Genomic DNA, 17,481 nt, shown 5'->3' with positions numbered 1-17,481 from the left:
ATCCTCTTCATTGTTGCTGGATATTGGCGGGAACTGGACACGCTGTCGTACACTTCGTTCCAGAGCATCCCAAACATGCTAAAATGGGTGACATGTCTGGTGAGTTTGCAGGCCATGGAAGAACTGGGACAATTTCAGCTACCAGGAATTATGTACAGATCCTTGCGACATAGCGTTGTTATGCTGAAACATGAAGCACGACAATGGGCCTCAGGATCTCGCCATGGTATCTCTGTGCATTCAAATTGCCACTGACAAAATGCAATTGTATTCGTTGTCCGTAGGTGACCATACCATAACCATTTGAGGCAGCATGCCAACTGCATGCTGCCTCAAAACTTGAGAGATATGTGGCATCGTGTTTAGAGTGGCCTTTTATTGTCCGCAGCACAAGGTTCACCTGTGTAATGATCATTCTGTTTAATCAGAATCAGCTTCATCATATGCCACACCTGTCAGGTGGATGCATTTTCAAATGTGCACAAAATGAAAGAAATAAAACTTTTGGAAATTTCTAGGAAATGTTATTTCAGCTCATGAAACATTAGGACCAACACTTTACATGTTGCGCTTATATTTTCGTTTGCTGTAGATTAAGATCACGCAGTAATTTCAGATTGAGTACAGTTAGACAGCAGGTCAGAATTTGCTAAGATAACATATGGAGGCCAAGGGAGGGCAATAAATTCCCATTAGCATTAGATAGGCATTTTTACCAAGTCCCACATTTAGGTCTAGACATTCAAATTGCTTTGAGACAGAGGTGGTGATGGATACAGAAACATTTCAAATGGCTCTTTATGTAATTTGCGACACCCCTTCCTCTGCCAACTCTATCAGATCTAAAAACATTAAAACCAGCCAGTCAGATACGCAAGAGTCCAGCATACTGCTTTAGCTAAGTTTCAGTTATAACAAGAATGTCCGTGTTGGTTTGAGATGTCAGACTAACAATAAAAAAATTAAAAATTGAAATCAAAACTTCTCGCATTTACATGAATCAGTCAAAGGTTGCAGCTAGGGCTGCTGTGGTGACCGTATTACCGTCACACCGGCGGTCAGGAGTCATGAAGGCAGTCAAATTCAACGTGACCGTTTAGTCAGTTACAACTAGAGTGGCCAAATAACTTATTAAAATGAAGCACATTAATCCACTTTACAAGGGGTGTAGAGCCTAACTGGGATACATAAGCAGCACATGAGTTTCAAGTTTGGGAAATATAATTTGCATGCATAATCACATTTATGGTCGCTTTTGAGAATGTTGTTTTCTGCTAATGAAACATTCGTGCTTATAGCCTGCTGCCGTGTGCGCATTTGCTGCGCTTATAATGTGAAGAAATAGCCTAATAGTTTAAAAACAGCTTAAGCTAAACGTTCTGATCGGCTGCGTCAGCCTCATTGCGTAAAAAAGTGTTTTGATGTTAGTGCTTGTACTCATTTGGGATCTATCGCATCTCACAACTGTCCCAGACTGTTTGGGAATATTTATTTCTCACACAGAACAGCACAACTTTTGTACTATGGTGGATAGTAGATTGACATAGGCTAGTGTCTCCTGACCCCTCCTGTCTCAGCCTCCAGTATTTATGCTGCAGTAGTTTATGTGTCGGGGGCTGGGGTCAGTTTGTTATATCTGGAGTACTTCTCCTGTCCTATTCGTGTCCTGTGTGAATCTAAGTGTGCGTTCTCTAATTCTCTCCTTCTCTCTTTCTTTCTCTCTCTCGGAGGACCTGAGCCCTAGGACCTGAGCTCCAGGACTACCTGACATGATGACTCCTTGCTGTCCCCAGTCCACCTGGCCATGCTGCTGTTCCAGTTTCAACTGACCTGAGCCCTAGGACCATGCCCCAGGACTACCTGACATGATGACTCCTTGCTGTCCCCAGTCCACCTGGCCATGCTGCTGCTCCAGTTTCAACTTCCACCTGACTGTGCTGCTGCTCCAGTTCAACTGTTCTGCCTTATTATTATTCGACCATGCTGGTCATTTATGAACATTTGAACATCTTGGCCATGTTCTGTTATTATCTCCACCCGGCACAGCCAGAAGAGGACTGGCCACCCCACATAGCCTGGTTCCTCACCTTCCTAGGTTTTGGCCTTTCTAGGGAGTTTTTCCTAGCCACCGTGCTTCTACACCTGCATTGCTTGCTGTTTGGGGTTTTAGGCTGGGTTTCTGAGCACTTTGAGATATCAGCTGATGTGCTATATAAATAAATTTGATTTGATTTGATTTGATTTAGTGCTTTGGTTGTTCGTTAGGCCTACTCATCTTGTTGGCTGACAAAACGTAAAATGTGGACAGTTCTTCCAATATCTTCAATATGCACCTTGGAATTGGATAAGGATGTGCGTAGTTGCGTCCCCGATGTGTCGGTCTTCACTTGTAGCCTGTGAGAAAGACCCGATCACTTGATGGAGAGCCGTGTGAGTGAGATGAGCTTTGGAGCAGGCTGAACTCAGGGAGCAGGGCTGCAAAAGGCATGGATTTTTTAGGGTGCATTATGGCCACACAAAGGGGATGCCCCCAGGATATTTGAGGCATTATCAAGTGCTTCTCAAATTGTGAATGAGAGACTGACGAAGTGTGTACAGCCTGCGCATTAAAACAAAGCAGAGCTCATGCCTTTCAAGCTACTTTTAAAAAATACTCATTTGTTGCATCATGCAACCTTACAATAGATGAAAAATCAAAACATACAGCCCAACGTTTGTAGAACAACTAAAGTTACAGTAATAACTCTAAATTAAGCATATTAGGAGTACCTATTTCTTTGTTACCCACTCAAATCGTTTGGAGAAAATATCCTTTTGATTTTATTCAGCTTTGTTCAATTTAATTCTTCATATTATAAAACAATGCCACGGAATTCTAAGCAAATCTTGTCTACTAAATGAACTTATGTAGCACACAGCAATATGGCATAGCCAGATCAGGACAACTAAGGGCACGCTATTCTGTTCTTCTGAAATAGACTACATTTTCTCCATATCATGGTGTTTCTTTAGATCTGTCTAAACTAAATCAGGGATTTATTGTGAAGGTGTAGACTACATTCCATGGATTTAGACGTTTAAAAATGTAGACACTCCAAAAAGTCTGCATCAGTGGCTTGTAGGCTGTGAGTGGAAGCCAGGAGATACTAAATGTGTTTATATTAATTAAAAATGGTCAATTACCGTGAGACCGACAGTGATTTGCTTGACAATCACCAGACAAAATTGTGACCGCCACAGCCCTAATTGCAGGATTTCAGATCAAATGGAGATTCTAATACAAACATGCCATGTTCAACAGATAACACCCCCCCCCCCCTAATAGAAAATGCCATTGTTGGCTTGAATTGTTGCAGACCTTCAATATGATGATAATACTAAGAATTTATAGTTGGGATTACCAAAGTGGGACTTAGGGTGTTGATAAGTCAACGTCTCAGCGCAACCTTAAAATGCAAGGACAGGGTCCAGGCACCAAGATGATTTGGATGGACCCCATCCTCTCTATAGAACATCTTCCATTTCCAAAAGGTGTCAAAGTTATCCACAAAAGTAACTCCAACAGAATTGCAGTATTGCAGAATTGCAGTAGCCAGTCATATAGTGCCAGCAACCTACTGAATCTTTCGCTGCCATGCTCAGTGATGGCACTGGGCCTGAAATAATTTGATTTTAATTAATTTATTTGAGTCTTTCAGAGTTCCAATCAGTTCTATAAAATCCAGATTCAGACATTCCGAGCTAGCCATCCTAATGTCATTAGATCGCACATGGATTACGACAGCGACAGCCTCCATATTCTGGCATAAAAAGGTAGGAAGAGATGGCAGAGGGGATCCGGCAGTTTTTTCACCTCGTGCCGGCCGCAAAACCCATTGTGGCTGACAGAGGAACCAGTGCATCAGACACCCTCAAGGTCCAGTGATCTGACTCCAGGGTAGAATCCGGGTCAGAATCTCCCTGGGAAGGAGTCAGGATAGGGGCCGATGGCGCTGGAACCTCCAAAGCCAAGAGGACGAAGCTGTTTGACAACTGGATTTGGGTCAGGCTCCCAACACCAAAGGCGGCACAATCGCCACAGGCTGCTTCCCTCCATTTGGCAGTATCACCCACTAAATCCATCAGAAGCGACAGTCCTGCTTCATTTTCCAGGGAAGTGGGAGATTTCTTCGGCGAGGGGTCCCTGGAAGGCATTGGCCATGTAGTCAATGAGTGTTGACATGGCGGTGATACTCTCAGCACATCGTCCAGACTGTGGAATAGAGGAGAAGGTAGCGAGGGTGCTTTCCCCAGTCGATTTTGCAAGCTCTTAAATCTATTTGTTAATAGTAGCAACTTCTTCTCTATAGTCCTCTGTGGGTAAACAATTGTTGCATTGGAACTCCAGTTGGTGCACATTGTCCTGGAAGAGCGCGTAGTGAATACAGCTCCTGCAGCGCACAAAATGCTAAATTTACATCTGAACAGGGAAGCCTCCATGAGAAGAGACATTGCAACACGGATTATGTTGCTGAGATAACGATTTACAGGTAGAGTAAAAAAAGACAGGTCATCGGTAAATACACCAAAAACGTTTAAAAAATGTAATGAAACAAATAGACTAGCCTGTTAACCATAACTTTCTGCAACAATTTGTGCACTCACTCTCCTTCCAGTGTGCCTAGAAATCAACAAATGTTACCAACCCTTAGTAAACTTCTGGGGGGAAAAAACCTGTTTGACCAGATACAATGCTACTTCACAGTAAACACATTGACAAACAGAATTTCAGTATTCTTATAGGGAAGGACACTCAACAAGCACAGCACTTACACAAATGACTGATGATTGGCTGAGAGAAATTGATGATAAATGATTGTGTGGGCTGTCTTGTTCGACTTCAATTCAGCTTTTGACATTATCAAGCATAGTCTGCTGCTGGAAAATCATGTGTTATGGCTTTATACCCCCTATAAATGCTATAATGTGGATAAAGAGTTACTTGTCTAACAGAACACAGACAGTGTTCTTTAATGGAAGCCTCTCAAATATAATCCAGTTAGAATCAGGAACTCCCCAGGGTAGCCATTTAGGCCCCTTGCATTTTTCAATTATTACTAAACATGCCACTGACTGAGTAAAGCCAGAGTGTCTATGTATGCAGATGACTCAACACTATACACGTCAGCTACTACAGCAAATGAAATGACAGCAACACTCAACAAAGAGTTGCAGTTAGTTTCAGAGTGGTTAGCAAGGAATAAGTTAGCCCTAAATATTTTTAAAACCAAAAGCATTGTAATTGGAACAAAAACACTCACTAAACCCTAAACCTCAACTAAAACTTGAAATAATGTGGAAATTGAGCAAGTTGACTAAACTGCTTGGAGTAACCCTAAATTGAAAACTGTAAATGTATTAATGCAGCTAAGATGGAGAGAAGTATGTCTATAATAAAGCCATGTTCTGCCTTAACAACACTATCAACAAGGCAGGTCTTCCTGGCCCCAGTTTTGTCGCACCTTGACTACTGTTCAGTTGTGTGGTCATGTGCCACAAAAAAGGAAAATTGCAATTGGCTCAGAACAGAGCAGCACGGCTGGCCCTTGGACGTACACAGAGAGCTAATATTAATAGTATGCATGTCCATCTCTCCTGGCTGAAAGTGGAGGAGAGATGGACTTCATCACTACTTTTATTTATGAGAGGTATTGACATGTTGAATAAACACCTTATGGAACAGCGGGGAATGTGAAGCAACACAAACATTGGCACAGACACATGCATACACACACGATAACATACACACACACATGGATTTAGTACTGTAGATATGTGGTAGTGGTGGAGTAGGGGCCTGAGGGCACACAGTGTGCTGTGAAATCTGTGAATGTATTGTAATGTTTTTAAAATTGCCTTAATTTTGCTGGACCCCAGGAAGTGTAACTGCTGCTTTGGTTCACACCCTTAAGCTAATGGGGATCCATAATAAATAGAAATAGCTACTTTAAAAGGTTGAATGAGAAACATTCAAACATACTGAGCACAAACTGCTCTTTGAAAATGTGTTACTGTAACTATACCTACCGGACACAGAGATGGTGACGTTGTGGTTAGAAATAGGAATGTCAGTTGCTCTAGTCTATTTAAAACACAAATCCAGACATGAATGTTGTGACTTCCAGTCACTCAGTGCCAGGACAGAGATGGCATGTCCCACTTGGTTCTTTACACATTATGTCTGCAAGTCTTAATACATCAGATTATGGCAAATTCTGTTGGATTTTGGGTTGAATTGGGTCCTCCACGGGTTAAATAATGTATAAGTCAAAGTGACACAAGGGAAGGATATTGTACAGGAAAGTTGAAATCTACCTCATGATGACATTCTTGGTCAGTGTAGCCTATAGGTCAGGGCTCCCCAACTGGCAGCGTCGGCACCCCCCAAAAATATATAATTTTAATTGTTGGACATAAGACTAAAAACAAGCGCCAAGTGATTATAATTGTTGAAATCTATTCCAAAGTATTTTCATGCATAATAGAGAGATGTGAATGTATACACATGGAAGCAAAGTTTGAAATGATTCAATTATATCCGTTTGGGCTTCTTGCGGTCAATTTGCAGCCTACAAATTATTTGTATTTATGTTCCAGCCCCCTAACCATCCGCTCTTGAATATTTTATTACATTTTTTAAATGTTTTTTTAATCTAGTTTCTTTTTTGAGGGTTTTTTGAGGGTTTTGAAGTTTTTTAAAATACATTTGAATATTTGTAGCTACTTTTAAATGAAATACCTGCAGTCAACTTCTGCAATACGTTAGGAAATAAAGCAGATCACGTTCTTTATTTCAAGTCACATTATGACGCTTAGAGATAGTCCCTAGTCACGTTTGTTTACATGCACACAACGACGAGAGACCGGAGCCTTGTGAGTAACTCACTCACTGTTGTGCACCACACACTGATCTAGTTACAGTATGGAATTCACAGCAAAATATTTGCCAGCTAGATGTCGTATTAGGCAGGGCAAACCAGTTTGGGTGATTTCAGGTAAATCAAAATAAAATCACAACATGTTTTTGAGCTCATTCAGCAGTTTTTACCTGATTAAGTACAATATCATTGTAAATTAAATGTTGAAAGTTCATGTTTAACTTAAGAATATACATTGATGCGGTCGCTGCTTCCTGTTGACAACAACCTACACGTGCAATAATAGTAATCATATTGCTTGGGGGTGTTAAAACTAAACACAGCTCAAAAACCAACGGAATCTGGCAGAGGTGGAAAAAGTGCCCAATTACCCAAAGATACCTTCATAGAAAATGACTCAAGCAAAAGTGAAAGTCACCCAGAAAAATACTACTTAAACTATCAAAAGTATATGTAATTGCAAAAATATACATAAGTATCAAAAAGCATTAATCATTTCAAATTGCTTATAATAATGCTAAATCAGACAGCACAATCTTATTATTTTTTATTTATATACGGATAGCCAAGGGAACACTACAACACGCAGACATAATTTAAAGTACTTCAAAGTATTTTTGTACATCACTGGTTAGGGGACAATTTGTATAAGACAGCAAGCTACATTTAGAAGTGTTGCATTTTGAATCAAGTGGGTCACCAATGTGGTAAGTGTAACAACACTTTTGTTAAATCACTTCCATCGATATTACGCAGAAATCAATAGTACAGTGGGCAAACATTTGGGGTGCAGCGCTGTTTAAACTAAAATTATTCAAAGGCCACACTGAAACTTGGAATAACCTATACATGGTTGGTTAGCTGAAAATTTGTAGAAGGCTTCCATCTATATTTTGGAATGGCGGACGTTGATTTCTGGAGGCTGCCATCATGGAAAAGGGAAGACAAATGTGTTGTTAGTCAACTTCAATGAATCCCGAACCGCCGCAGGATATTAACATTGACAACAGTTGGCTGCTATTTAAGTGATAGTTTGACGGTCAACTCCGTATTGATGTGTGGCCAACGACTTTTATAGAGAGACCTCCCCCAGAATTATCCAGTACCATTTGAGATAAAAAAAAATTTATAGCTGCGTTCTAAGTTCCAGCACGTTTGATCAACTCAACACTACAAAACCAAATACATTAAGCAATTGATTGTGTCACTATGTTGACTAAAACTCTTATACTAACATCACGAATCTGAGGTAAAAGGGTTAACCACTCCCCCAATTCGATGTGATCAAAACGTTCGCTTCTGTGCACATACAGCCCCATCAGGGAAAGAAGCGTAATATATAGGGGCTTCCAGAAAGTATTCATACCTCTTGACTAGGGTTGCACATTTTGGAGAATAGTCAGAGGTGGAAACTTTCCATGGGAATTAACAGAAACATATGCAAATTAATATTAATACCATTTAAAATGTAAATGTTTTTTGCATTGGATATATTTACAATATCATATGAAGACAGAAACATAAACCTTTTACCTTAGTGGACATAATTGCAAATGATTTAATCCTTCCAATAGAAATAAAACAATTTAATTGCGAATTTAACTTTAGTTAAATGCATGTACTCATCACATGGGATGATTTCACTGAACAACAAAAGGGAATATTGAATGATCCATCGCATCTCACAATAACATTTTCAACATACATCTGTAAAATGATAGTCTAGAATCTAAAGCTTTGGTTGTCTTCCTCTCAGGCTTACATGTCTTCTCCCTGGACCTCCTTAATTGTTCACCTCTTGAACATCAGACTGAGGCCTCACCTTCACTGTCACTTTCCAACCTTGTTGTGGATGGCTCGAATTTGCCCGGATAGCCACCAATTTTTCAACCCTTGTATTGGTCAGCCTGTTGCGTGCTTTGGTGTGTGTGTTCCCAAACAAGGACCAGTTGCGCTCTGAGGCGGCTGATGTTGGTGGGATTTGGAGGATGATGGAGGCAACAGGGGAAAGAGCCTCAGATCCACAAAGTCCCTTCTACCAGGTGGCTGATGAGATATGTTGGCATGACTGCCATATTGCATCTCCATCCCAAAGCCTTTGCTTGGATGTGTACTCCAGACTGTCAAGAACCTTGACCTTGGCATCCAGGCCAAGGTGGCAAGACACAGTATTGATGACACCATAGGCCTTGTTGATCTCTGCACCAGACAGGATTCTCTCGCCAGCATACTTGGGGTCCAACATGTACCCTGCAGCATGTATGGGCTTCAGGCAGAAGTCTTCACGCTTCTTGATGAATTTCAGAGCTGCAGATTCCTCTTCTTGGAGCAACAGTGAAGTGGGCAGGGAAGTACAGATTTCTTCTCTTACATCTGCAAGCAGAGTCTGAACATCAGACGGGGTGGCATTGTCTCCCTCAATCCGCGCAATGGCTACTGCTATAGGTTTCAGGATTTTCAGGCTGCTTACCACTCTCTCCCAAAATACATAATCTAGGAGGATCCTCTTGATGGGGCCGTCCATAATGGCCATTTATTGGAGACTCCTTCCCCTCCAGGAGACTGTCAAACATATTGACAACACCACCTCAACGGGTGTTGCTGGGCAGCTTCAATGTGGTGCTCTTATTCTTCTCACTTTGCTTGGTGAGGTAGATTGCTGCTATAACTTGATAACCCTGCTAAATGCTCTACAGTTGTGCATTTGGTTTGCTAACTTAGTAATTAGTTATCTAGCTAGCTAAGTGGTTAGCTTCTTGCAATCAAGCTCTTCTTGGTAACAGCAGAGAATCCCCCCAACTGGATCAAGAGACTTTTGGTCTAATATTTGTTTTGTGTGTGCAGCAAACTGTCAGTAGCATTTATAAGTCACTTTATGAGCTGGGATGTCTGCCCTGCAAACAGTTTGTCAGAGAGTGCTATGGGATTTTATATGTACTTATTGTGCCCCTTGTGTTCAGTGCCGGTATGACAGAATATCCCAGGATGGCACATGGTTGACATGACAATCTGGATACCGCCCAAGCCTAGTATACACACAGCTTGAAACTAAAGTCTGCAAAATCGTTTAAAATCAGTAGAGGCTGCTGAGGGGAGGACGGCTCATAATAATGTCTGGAACGGAGCGAATAGAATGGAAACCATGTCTTTGATACCATTCCACTCCAGCCATTACCACAAGCTATTCTCCCCAATTAAGGTGCCACCAACTAGAGGTCGACCGATTATGATTTTTCAATGCCGATACCGATTAATCAGACGATTTTTAAAAATGTATTTGTAATAATGACCATTTCAACAATACTGAATGAACACTTATTTTAACTTAATATAATACATCAATAAAATAAATTTAGCCTCAAGTAAATAATGAAACATGTTCAATTTGGTTTAAATAATGCAAAAACAAAATGTTGGAGAAGAAAGTAAAAGTGCAATATGTGCCATGTAAGAAAGCTAACATTTCAGTTCCTTGCTCAGAACATGAGAACATATGTTTATTTATTTTACCTTTATTTAACTAGGCAAGTCAGTTAAGAACAAATTCTTATTTTCAATGACGGCCTAGGAACAGTGGGTTAACTGCCTTGTTCAGGGGCAGAACGACAGATTTTTACCTTGTCAGCTCGGGGATATAACTTGCAACCTTTCTTTTCTTAACTGACTTGCCTAGTTAAATAAAAAGGTATATATAAAAAAAAAAATACGTTTAATTTTTTATTTATTTTTATTATAATTAAAATCAGCGCCCAAAAATACCTGTTTGTTATGAAAACTTGAAATCGGCCCTAATTAAATCGGCCATTCAGATTTATCGGTTGACCTCTTCCACCAACCTCCTGTGGTGAAAATGTTCCTTACAAGCCAGAATGTTTAATAATATTGCATTTTAACTTACTCTACCGGTTGAAGGTGTGGTTTGTCCTTCAGCTGCTTGAAATTAGATAAAATATCCACAGGAAAGTATTGTTTACTAGACTTTTTAGAGAGCCTGTAGATATGGTTCAGTTCAACAAGGTAAAATTAGTTTCATATTGGATAAATCGGTTCTCTCGATGGAACCAAGCATGCCATGACAATGAATATTTTATATTCTGAATCAGGGGAGGATGAAGAATAATTAACTTTTTTTACAACATTGAAATCCAAATTAAACATTTAAAATTCACATCAATTGTCACGTGTGATGAGATTGCAACAGCTGGAAATTTCACTGTGATTACTCACCTTCTTCATTATGCCTGTCTTCCTCTTGCTAAAAGTTGTGTATCGTCTCAACTTGTTGTCGATAAATTCCATTTTTATCTTTACACGCCCACGTGTCTTCTTCCCCGGTTTTGCGCCAGCAACACCTCCGGGGACTAAACCATAAGCCCCCGGTGGTACCCCAGTCCCCTGCCCTGTCACCGTAGCCTCCATCTCCAGTCTCTCCCGCTTTACACCTCTTCTGTTGTCTCTGATTGATCCCATCATGTCGTCATCATCCCCCGAGTCCGAATCAGCGTCTGACCCACTGCACCCCATGGGCGCACACTTTTTGTCTGGGTCGTACCGGCTCCCTCCGTGAACCCCAACTCCCGTATTCAGAATTCCGATGCCTCCCTGGCCTGCGGTCTGTAGAGTCGTCAGTCCCGTCCCGCTCACTGTTCTTGCCCCACCTCTTGGACCCACTTCTGGACCGTTGCCCCCCAACATCCCAACCGCACCGGTGCTGTCGCTGACCCCAGTTGTCGTCTGCACTGCTCTGACCAACACGGGGCGAATTCCACTCCCAATAACAACAGAACCGTGACCTGTGTTACCACTGACAGACGCTGATCCGTTTCCAGATGGTGCTGATCCAGCCTGGCTTGGTAACATTCTATTTAGAGGACCTGGTCTCTGAAATCGCCAGCCGACTGCTGGAGCGCGTGTGTTAGTAAAATTACGGCACAGCTCATGCAACCCAACCACCCAAAAGGTAAACAAGCAGCGAAAATGAGGACATTGCGAAATTGGCGTCTGTTTGAAACCACCAGCGTAAACTTCCAAAAGTGATGCTGCCCCTAGGACTCTTCAGCCCGGTCCAGCTTGGCTCAACCTCCTCTATTTCCAAAACTCCGAGCAATTTCTCTAAAAGGAAAAAGCTTAGAGCGCATTAGTTATTACTCCGCCATGTCATGTAGTTCACACCTTAAACGCTTTAAGTGTCATCGGTATCCGCCTTCAATGCACAAACGCTGCAAATATTTAATCGAATATCACGCAGTATTTTAGCCGTGCATTTGCACACAAACCTGATGCCTTTTGAAATAATGTATCAGATAGTGGACTAATATTACAACCCAAGAACTACTTTCCTCCTTATAAAGAGATACAATGTTTCCTTTTATGGAGTTGTCTCTCCTTATTTGGCGAGTCAAAGCGTCGTCTACGGATTGGCCGATGAGGATCTCAGTAGAGCTACCATTGGTCAATATAGCATGTTTATTAGAATAAATACCAAAATGGTTGCGCTGTACACGACGTCAATGTGGTCATGCGTTGAGATATTGAAATATCAAAACATGCATGCCCTCAAAGCAGCATAGTATTTAATTTGATTCAAGACAGTAAATTAAAGGGTATAATAAACGTGTTATAGACGATAATAAAAGTGTTGTGCCTAAGAACAGGATAGTGGGTTTTAGAATTTACTACATTTATCATAGCTAAATAAATGGTGGTACTATCTAAAATATCACATTTAGAAAATAATTCAAAAGCAGATTGAATCGGAACATTACATGTTCCAAATTTTGATAAATACTTTATCTGATGGTAATAGCCTAAATAATTTAGCTATAATTTTGTTAGAATGAGCAACATTGGATGTTGTTAAATACTTAGTAATAAAATGTTATAACTTTACATATTAGAGGTAATTAACACTCCTCCTTACACAAATCACCTTCAATCAAGGGCCATGGACAACAAGCCCAGTAGATCATTGTAGAATAAATCAGGCCAATCAAGGGTCAATGTCATCATTAATGATACGCAGTAGGCCTACATATCACAGGCAACACAATATTGGGAGCACAGTAGGATCACAGTATTACACCTAAATATCCTCAATACCTATGCAAATACTCAATGGAAAAAGTATTCGTAAGTATGAGTCCAACTAGCTCTCCCATATCAGTACCCCCCAGTTTTGTTTTCTATATTTTTTTAGGATAAAGTTTGGACACACCTACTCATTCAAGGGTTTTTCTTTATTTTTACTATTTTCCACATTGTAGAATAATAGGGTGGACTTCAAAACTATGAAATAACATATATGGAATCATGTAGTAACCAAAAAAAGTGTTAAACCTCCCGTTGTCCTCCTATTATGCCTACCACACAGTGTCCCCCTGGGTCACCCTGTCCCGTCTTGGCTAAAGGCCCAGTGGGCACAAGTGTGACAGTATGCGTGTGAACAGCCTTTGCAGATGTATTTCTTACACCTGCAGCACATGGTGTGTGTCTTGGCATCCTTCTTGGGTGGGCAGAGCTGACACCTCTTTCTCTTACTCGCCCCCAGGGCGGCTGGGGCGTCGGCCGGGCCAGTGGCTTGCTCCCGGGCTTGCGGTCGAGCCTCGGCGGTGGCACTCTGTAGGACTTTGACAAGTGCGGACGCGGCTTGGGTGCGGGGGAGACGCTGCATTCTTTGGATCAAGGCCTAAAGAGTGCCTTTCCGAGCTGCTCCAGGAACACCCTCCTCTTGTTCCGCTTCCCAGGCATCCAGTCGGGCTTGATCTCTCGCCATATGACAAAGGCGTTGTAGGAGGACACGTCGAGGATGTTGTGGAAGATGACCAGGGGCCAGCGGGCGGTCATCCGTCTGCAGCTGTAGGTCCCGACCACCTTGTCTAGGTTGTCCACGCCGCCCTTGTTGCAGTTGTAGTCTAGGATGAGGGCCGGCTTCCGGTCGCGGCGATCGCTAACGTCGGGCTCCGTGTGCAGCGTGCTCAGAAGTAGCACGTTCTTATTTATCTTTGCCAGGTAGGACACTAGAGTGGCGGTGGGCGTGAAGGCGAACTTGGAGGACGAGACCTGTCTGCCCTTTGACTGGAGCAACGCGGGAGGGAGCTCGGGCTTGTTCTTTCGCACCGTGCCGACCATGGTGAGGTTCCTCTCGAGGAGACGCTGCCCGAGTTCATAGGAGGTGAAGAAATTGTCACACGTGACGTTGTGACCGCCCGGCAGTCCCTCGGTCAGATCGAGGACGACGCGCGCGCCCTGGTTCTTCTCGGGGCCTCCGCCGGCCGCCTTGCCGGTGTAGACTTGCATCTTCCAAGCGTAGCTGGACTTGGCGTCGCAGGCCACCCACGACTTGATGCTGTATTTGGCCAGCTTGCTGGGAATGTACTGTCGGAAAGGACAGCATCCTTTCGGTGGGGAGAGGGGAGAGGAGATTAGCAGCGTCATCGTTACTGGCTCACCATCGGGGCGCACTACGTTTATGTTACACGCAGCCGCCGCCGCCGCTACTGTCGATGCTACTACTGCCGATTGCTATTACTGCCGATTGCTACTACTGGCCATGCTACTACTGCTACCTCTCTATGCTACACGTACATACACAGATACATAGACGGTACCTCTGAACGGGACCAGTTGTTCGTCCACCGTCACGTCGGGCCCCGGGTTGTAGAGGGCCGGCAGCCGCTCCTCCCACAGGTCCCATACCTCTCTTATGGCCACCAGTCTGTCGGTGGCGAGTCTCGCGGGTCTCGACTGGCGGTCGTCGAATCGCAGCAGCCTCGAGTACTTGTGAAACACCTTGAGCGGCATGGTGGCATGGAACACAGTCCTGCCGCTCTCGGCGTCCCACAGGCTGGCCGCAGCCTCGCCTCGGGACCTGTAGACGCCGGCTAGGATTAGCAGCCCTACGTAGGCGCGCAGGTCGGTGTCCATGGGTCACCAGCTGTCGCCGTATTTTCTCACCCCCTGCAGATTTGTCATGTCCACAATTATCCTTTCTATCGCCGGTGTGACAAACTGCCGGAAGGTGGACGCGATGTTGAGCGCTCGCGACACGGCGTAGGCCGTGGGGCCCGGCATCACGACGGGGCCAGGGCGGCGGATGGCGCGGGGCCGGTCCGGGCCGCAATAGGCCACGGAGGACCATTTGATTTTGCTGTTTTTTGACAGCAACGTCTCCCTTTGGGCTCGGGCGGCTGCCGCCGCGTCCTCTCTGTCTCGATCTGGCTCTCTGTCTCGCTCTGGCTCTCTGGCTCTGTCTCAATCTGGCTCTCTGTCTCGCTCTTACTCTCTGTCTGGCTCTCTGTCTCGCTCTCGGGCAGCGGCCGTGTCTCCCTCTCGCTCTTGCGCCCTCTCGCTCTTCATCCAAAGAGGAGCACGACCGCGAGTCCGAGTCCGAGTCGTCCGCATCACGCTCGGGGTTGTATTCCTCACCGTCTTCATCTTCCGAAACGTCCTCCTCTTCGGATTCACAGTAGTCTTCTTCGTCTTCTTGGTCGACACTGGAGGATATCTGTTCCAGGACCTGAGCCGCGCTGAAACAAGAACTGCGAGGCGTCGTAGGCGGAGGGCTCACACTCGGCGGGGTCATATTCCTCCTCGTCGTCCTCCTCGTCGTCGTCCTCATCATTGTCCTCATCTTCTTCTCCTTCTCCTTCTTCTTCTTCTTCCTGACAATATTAGTAGCCTCTCTACGGCCGGCTTACAGTGGCCACGTGAATGGGACGAGGCACGCGAATGGACGAGGAGCGTGGTCGGCCCTGTCTGCTCCTTCGGGCCCTTCGGCCCATCAAGGTACGCTTGGCTGGCCTCCCCGTGTGATTGCACCGAGTTCTTGGGGACAAGTGGTGACAGGGTCATTCTGACCCGGCCCAGACAGAGGGGAACAACTCGTAACACAGGGCCAGGGTCACTCTGACCCAGCCCAGACAGTGGTAGGAGGGTTACAACATACACCTTGCTAACGCTGCCAGGGTCACTCTGACCCCAGCCCCCGGGACAGAGGGGAACAACTCATAACACAGGGCCTACACAGGGCCCGGGTCACTATGACCCGGCCCAGGCAGGGGTAGGAGGATTACAACATACACCTTGCTAAGGCTGCCAGGGTCACTCTGACCCACACAGACAAGGGGAATCAACTCGTAACCCTGCTCGGGGTCACTCTGATCCGCCGAGACAAGGGGAGGGTTATGTAACAATAACCATACCCAAAAAGCACAATATCCACAACCAAGGGAAGGTAGTGTAGGAGGGGGGCGTTTTTAGAATCAATACCCAAACTCACACGGGGCCCAAGGGCCCGTACGGGGGGACAGCCTGCCGCTTCGCACACAGGGCCCTTGCCCGGAATGTGGCGCATGTCAATTCTGGGGCAGGACCTTCGACTAGTATCCAACAGGTGGTAGTGTGGGTGACTATGACCCGGCCCAGACAGGGGTAGGAGGGTTACAACATACACCTTGCTAACGCTGCCAGGGTCACTCTGATCCACACAGACAAGGGGGATCAACTCGTAACGCTGCCCGGGGTCACTCCGACGTCACTATGACCCGGCCCAGACAGGGGTAGGAGGGTTACAACATACACCTTGCTAACGCTGCCAGGGTCACTCTGACCCACACAGACAAGGGGGATCAACTCGTAACGCTGCCCGGGGTCACTCTGACCCGCCGAGACAACGGGAAGGTTAAACAAATCAAAATATATTTTAGATTCTTCAAAGTCGCCACCCTTTGCCTTGATGGCAGTTTGCACACTCTTGGTATTCTCTCAACCAGCTTACATGTGGTAGTCACATGAATGCATTTCAATTAACAGGTGGAAATGCATTTCTGAAAGTTAATTTGTGGAATTTCTTTCCTTGTAAATGCGTTTGAGCCAATCAGTTGTATTGTGACAAGGTAGGGGTGGTATACAGACGATACAGCTTTGCACACTCTTGGCATTCTCTCAACCAGCTTCATGAGGAATGCTTTTACAACAGTCTTGAAGGAGTTCCCACAATGCTGTGCACTTGTTGGCTGCTTTTCCTTCACTCTGCAGTCTAACTCATCGCAAACCATCTCAATTAGGTTGAGGTCATGTGATTGTGGTGGCCAGGTCATCTGATGCAGCACTCCATCACTCTCCTTCTTGGTCAAATAGCCCTTACACAGCCTGGAGGTGTGTTGGGTCATTGTCCTGTTGAAAAAAAAATGATAGTCCCATTAAGTGCAAACCAGATAGAATGGCATATCGCTGCAGAACGCTTTGTTAGCCATGCTGGTTAAGTGTGCCTTGAATTCTAAATAAATCACAGACAGTGTCACAAGCAAAGCACCCCCACACCATCACACCTCCTCCATGCTTCACGGTGGGAACCACACATGTGGAGATCATCCGATCACCTACTCTGCGTCTCACAAAGACACAGCGGTTGGAACCAAAAATCTCAAATTTGGACTCGTCAGACCAAGGACGGATTTCCAGCAGTCTAATGTCCATTGCTCGTGTTTCTTGGCCCAAGTAAGTCTCTTATTATTGGTGTCCTTTAGTAGTGTTTTTTTTTCCAGCAATTCGACCATGAAGGCCT

General features: G+C 44.4%; 1 protein-coding gene and 1 pseudogene across 5 annotated transcripts in view; both read right to left on the bottom strand.

The window, feature by feature from the left end:
- LOC112252276 (serum response factor) overlaps positions 1-12,245 on the bottom strand; it is a 62,445-nt gene extending 50,200 nt beyond the window's left edge. For 2 of the 5 annotated variants that reach the window (XM_042322287.1, XM_042322271.1), the window contains exon 1: positions 11,145-12,244. In XM_042322287.1, the coding sequence (XP_042178221.1) occupies positions 11,145-11,777 (633 nt within the window). In that variant the 5' untranslated portion in view covers positions 11,778-12,244. Of the gene's footprint in view, positions 1-11,144 lie in introns of all 5 variants that reach the window. The other 3 variants (XM_042322273.1, XM_024423391.2, XM_024423372.2) reach the window with 3 other exon arrangements.
- Positions 12,246-13,299: 1,054 nt separating this feature from the next.
- On the bottom strand, positions 13,300-14,987 carry LOC121847406 (annotated as a pseudogene).
- Positions 14,988-17,481: the final 2,494 nt, after the last annotated feature.

This window comes from Oncorhynchus tshawytscha, linkage group LG01, assembly GCF_018296145.1.
Source record: "Oncorhynchus tshawytscha isolate Ot180627B linkage group LG01, Otsh_v2.0, whole genome shotgun sequence".
Classification (NCBI taxonomy): domain Eukaryota; kingdom Metazoa; phylum Chordata; class Actinopteri; order Salmoniformes; family Salmonidae; genus Oncorhynchus; species Oncorhynchus tshawytscha.
Note: the sequence above shows the minus strand (reverse complement) of the source record. Positions and strands in the feature narration are given on the sequence as shown.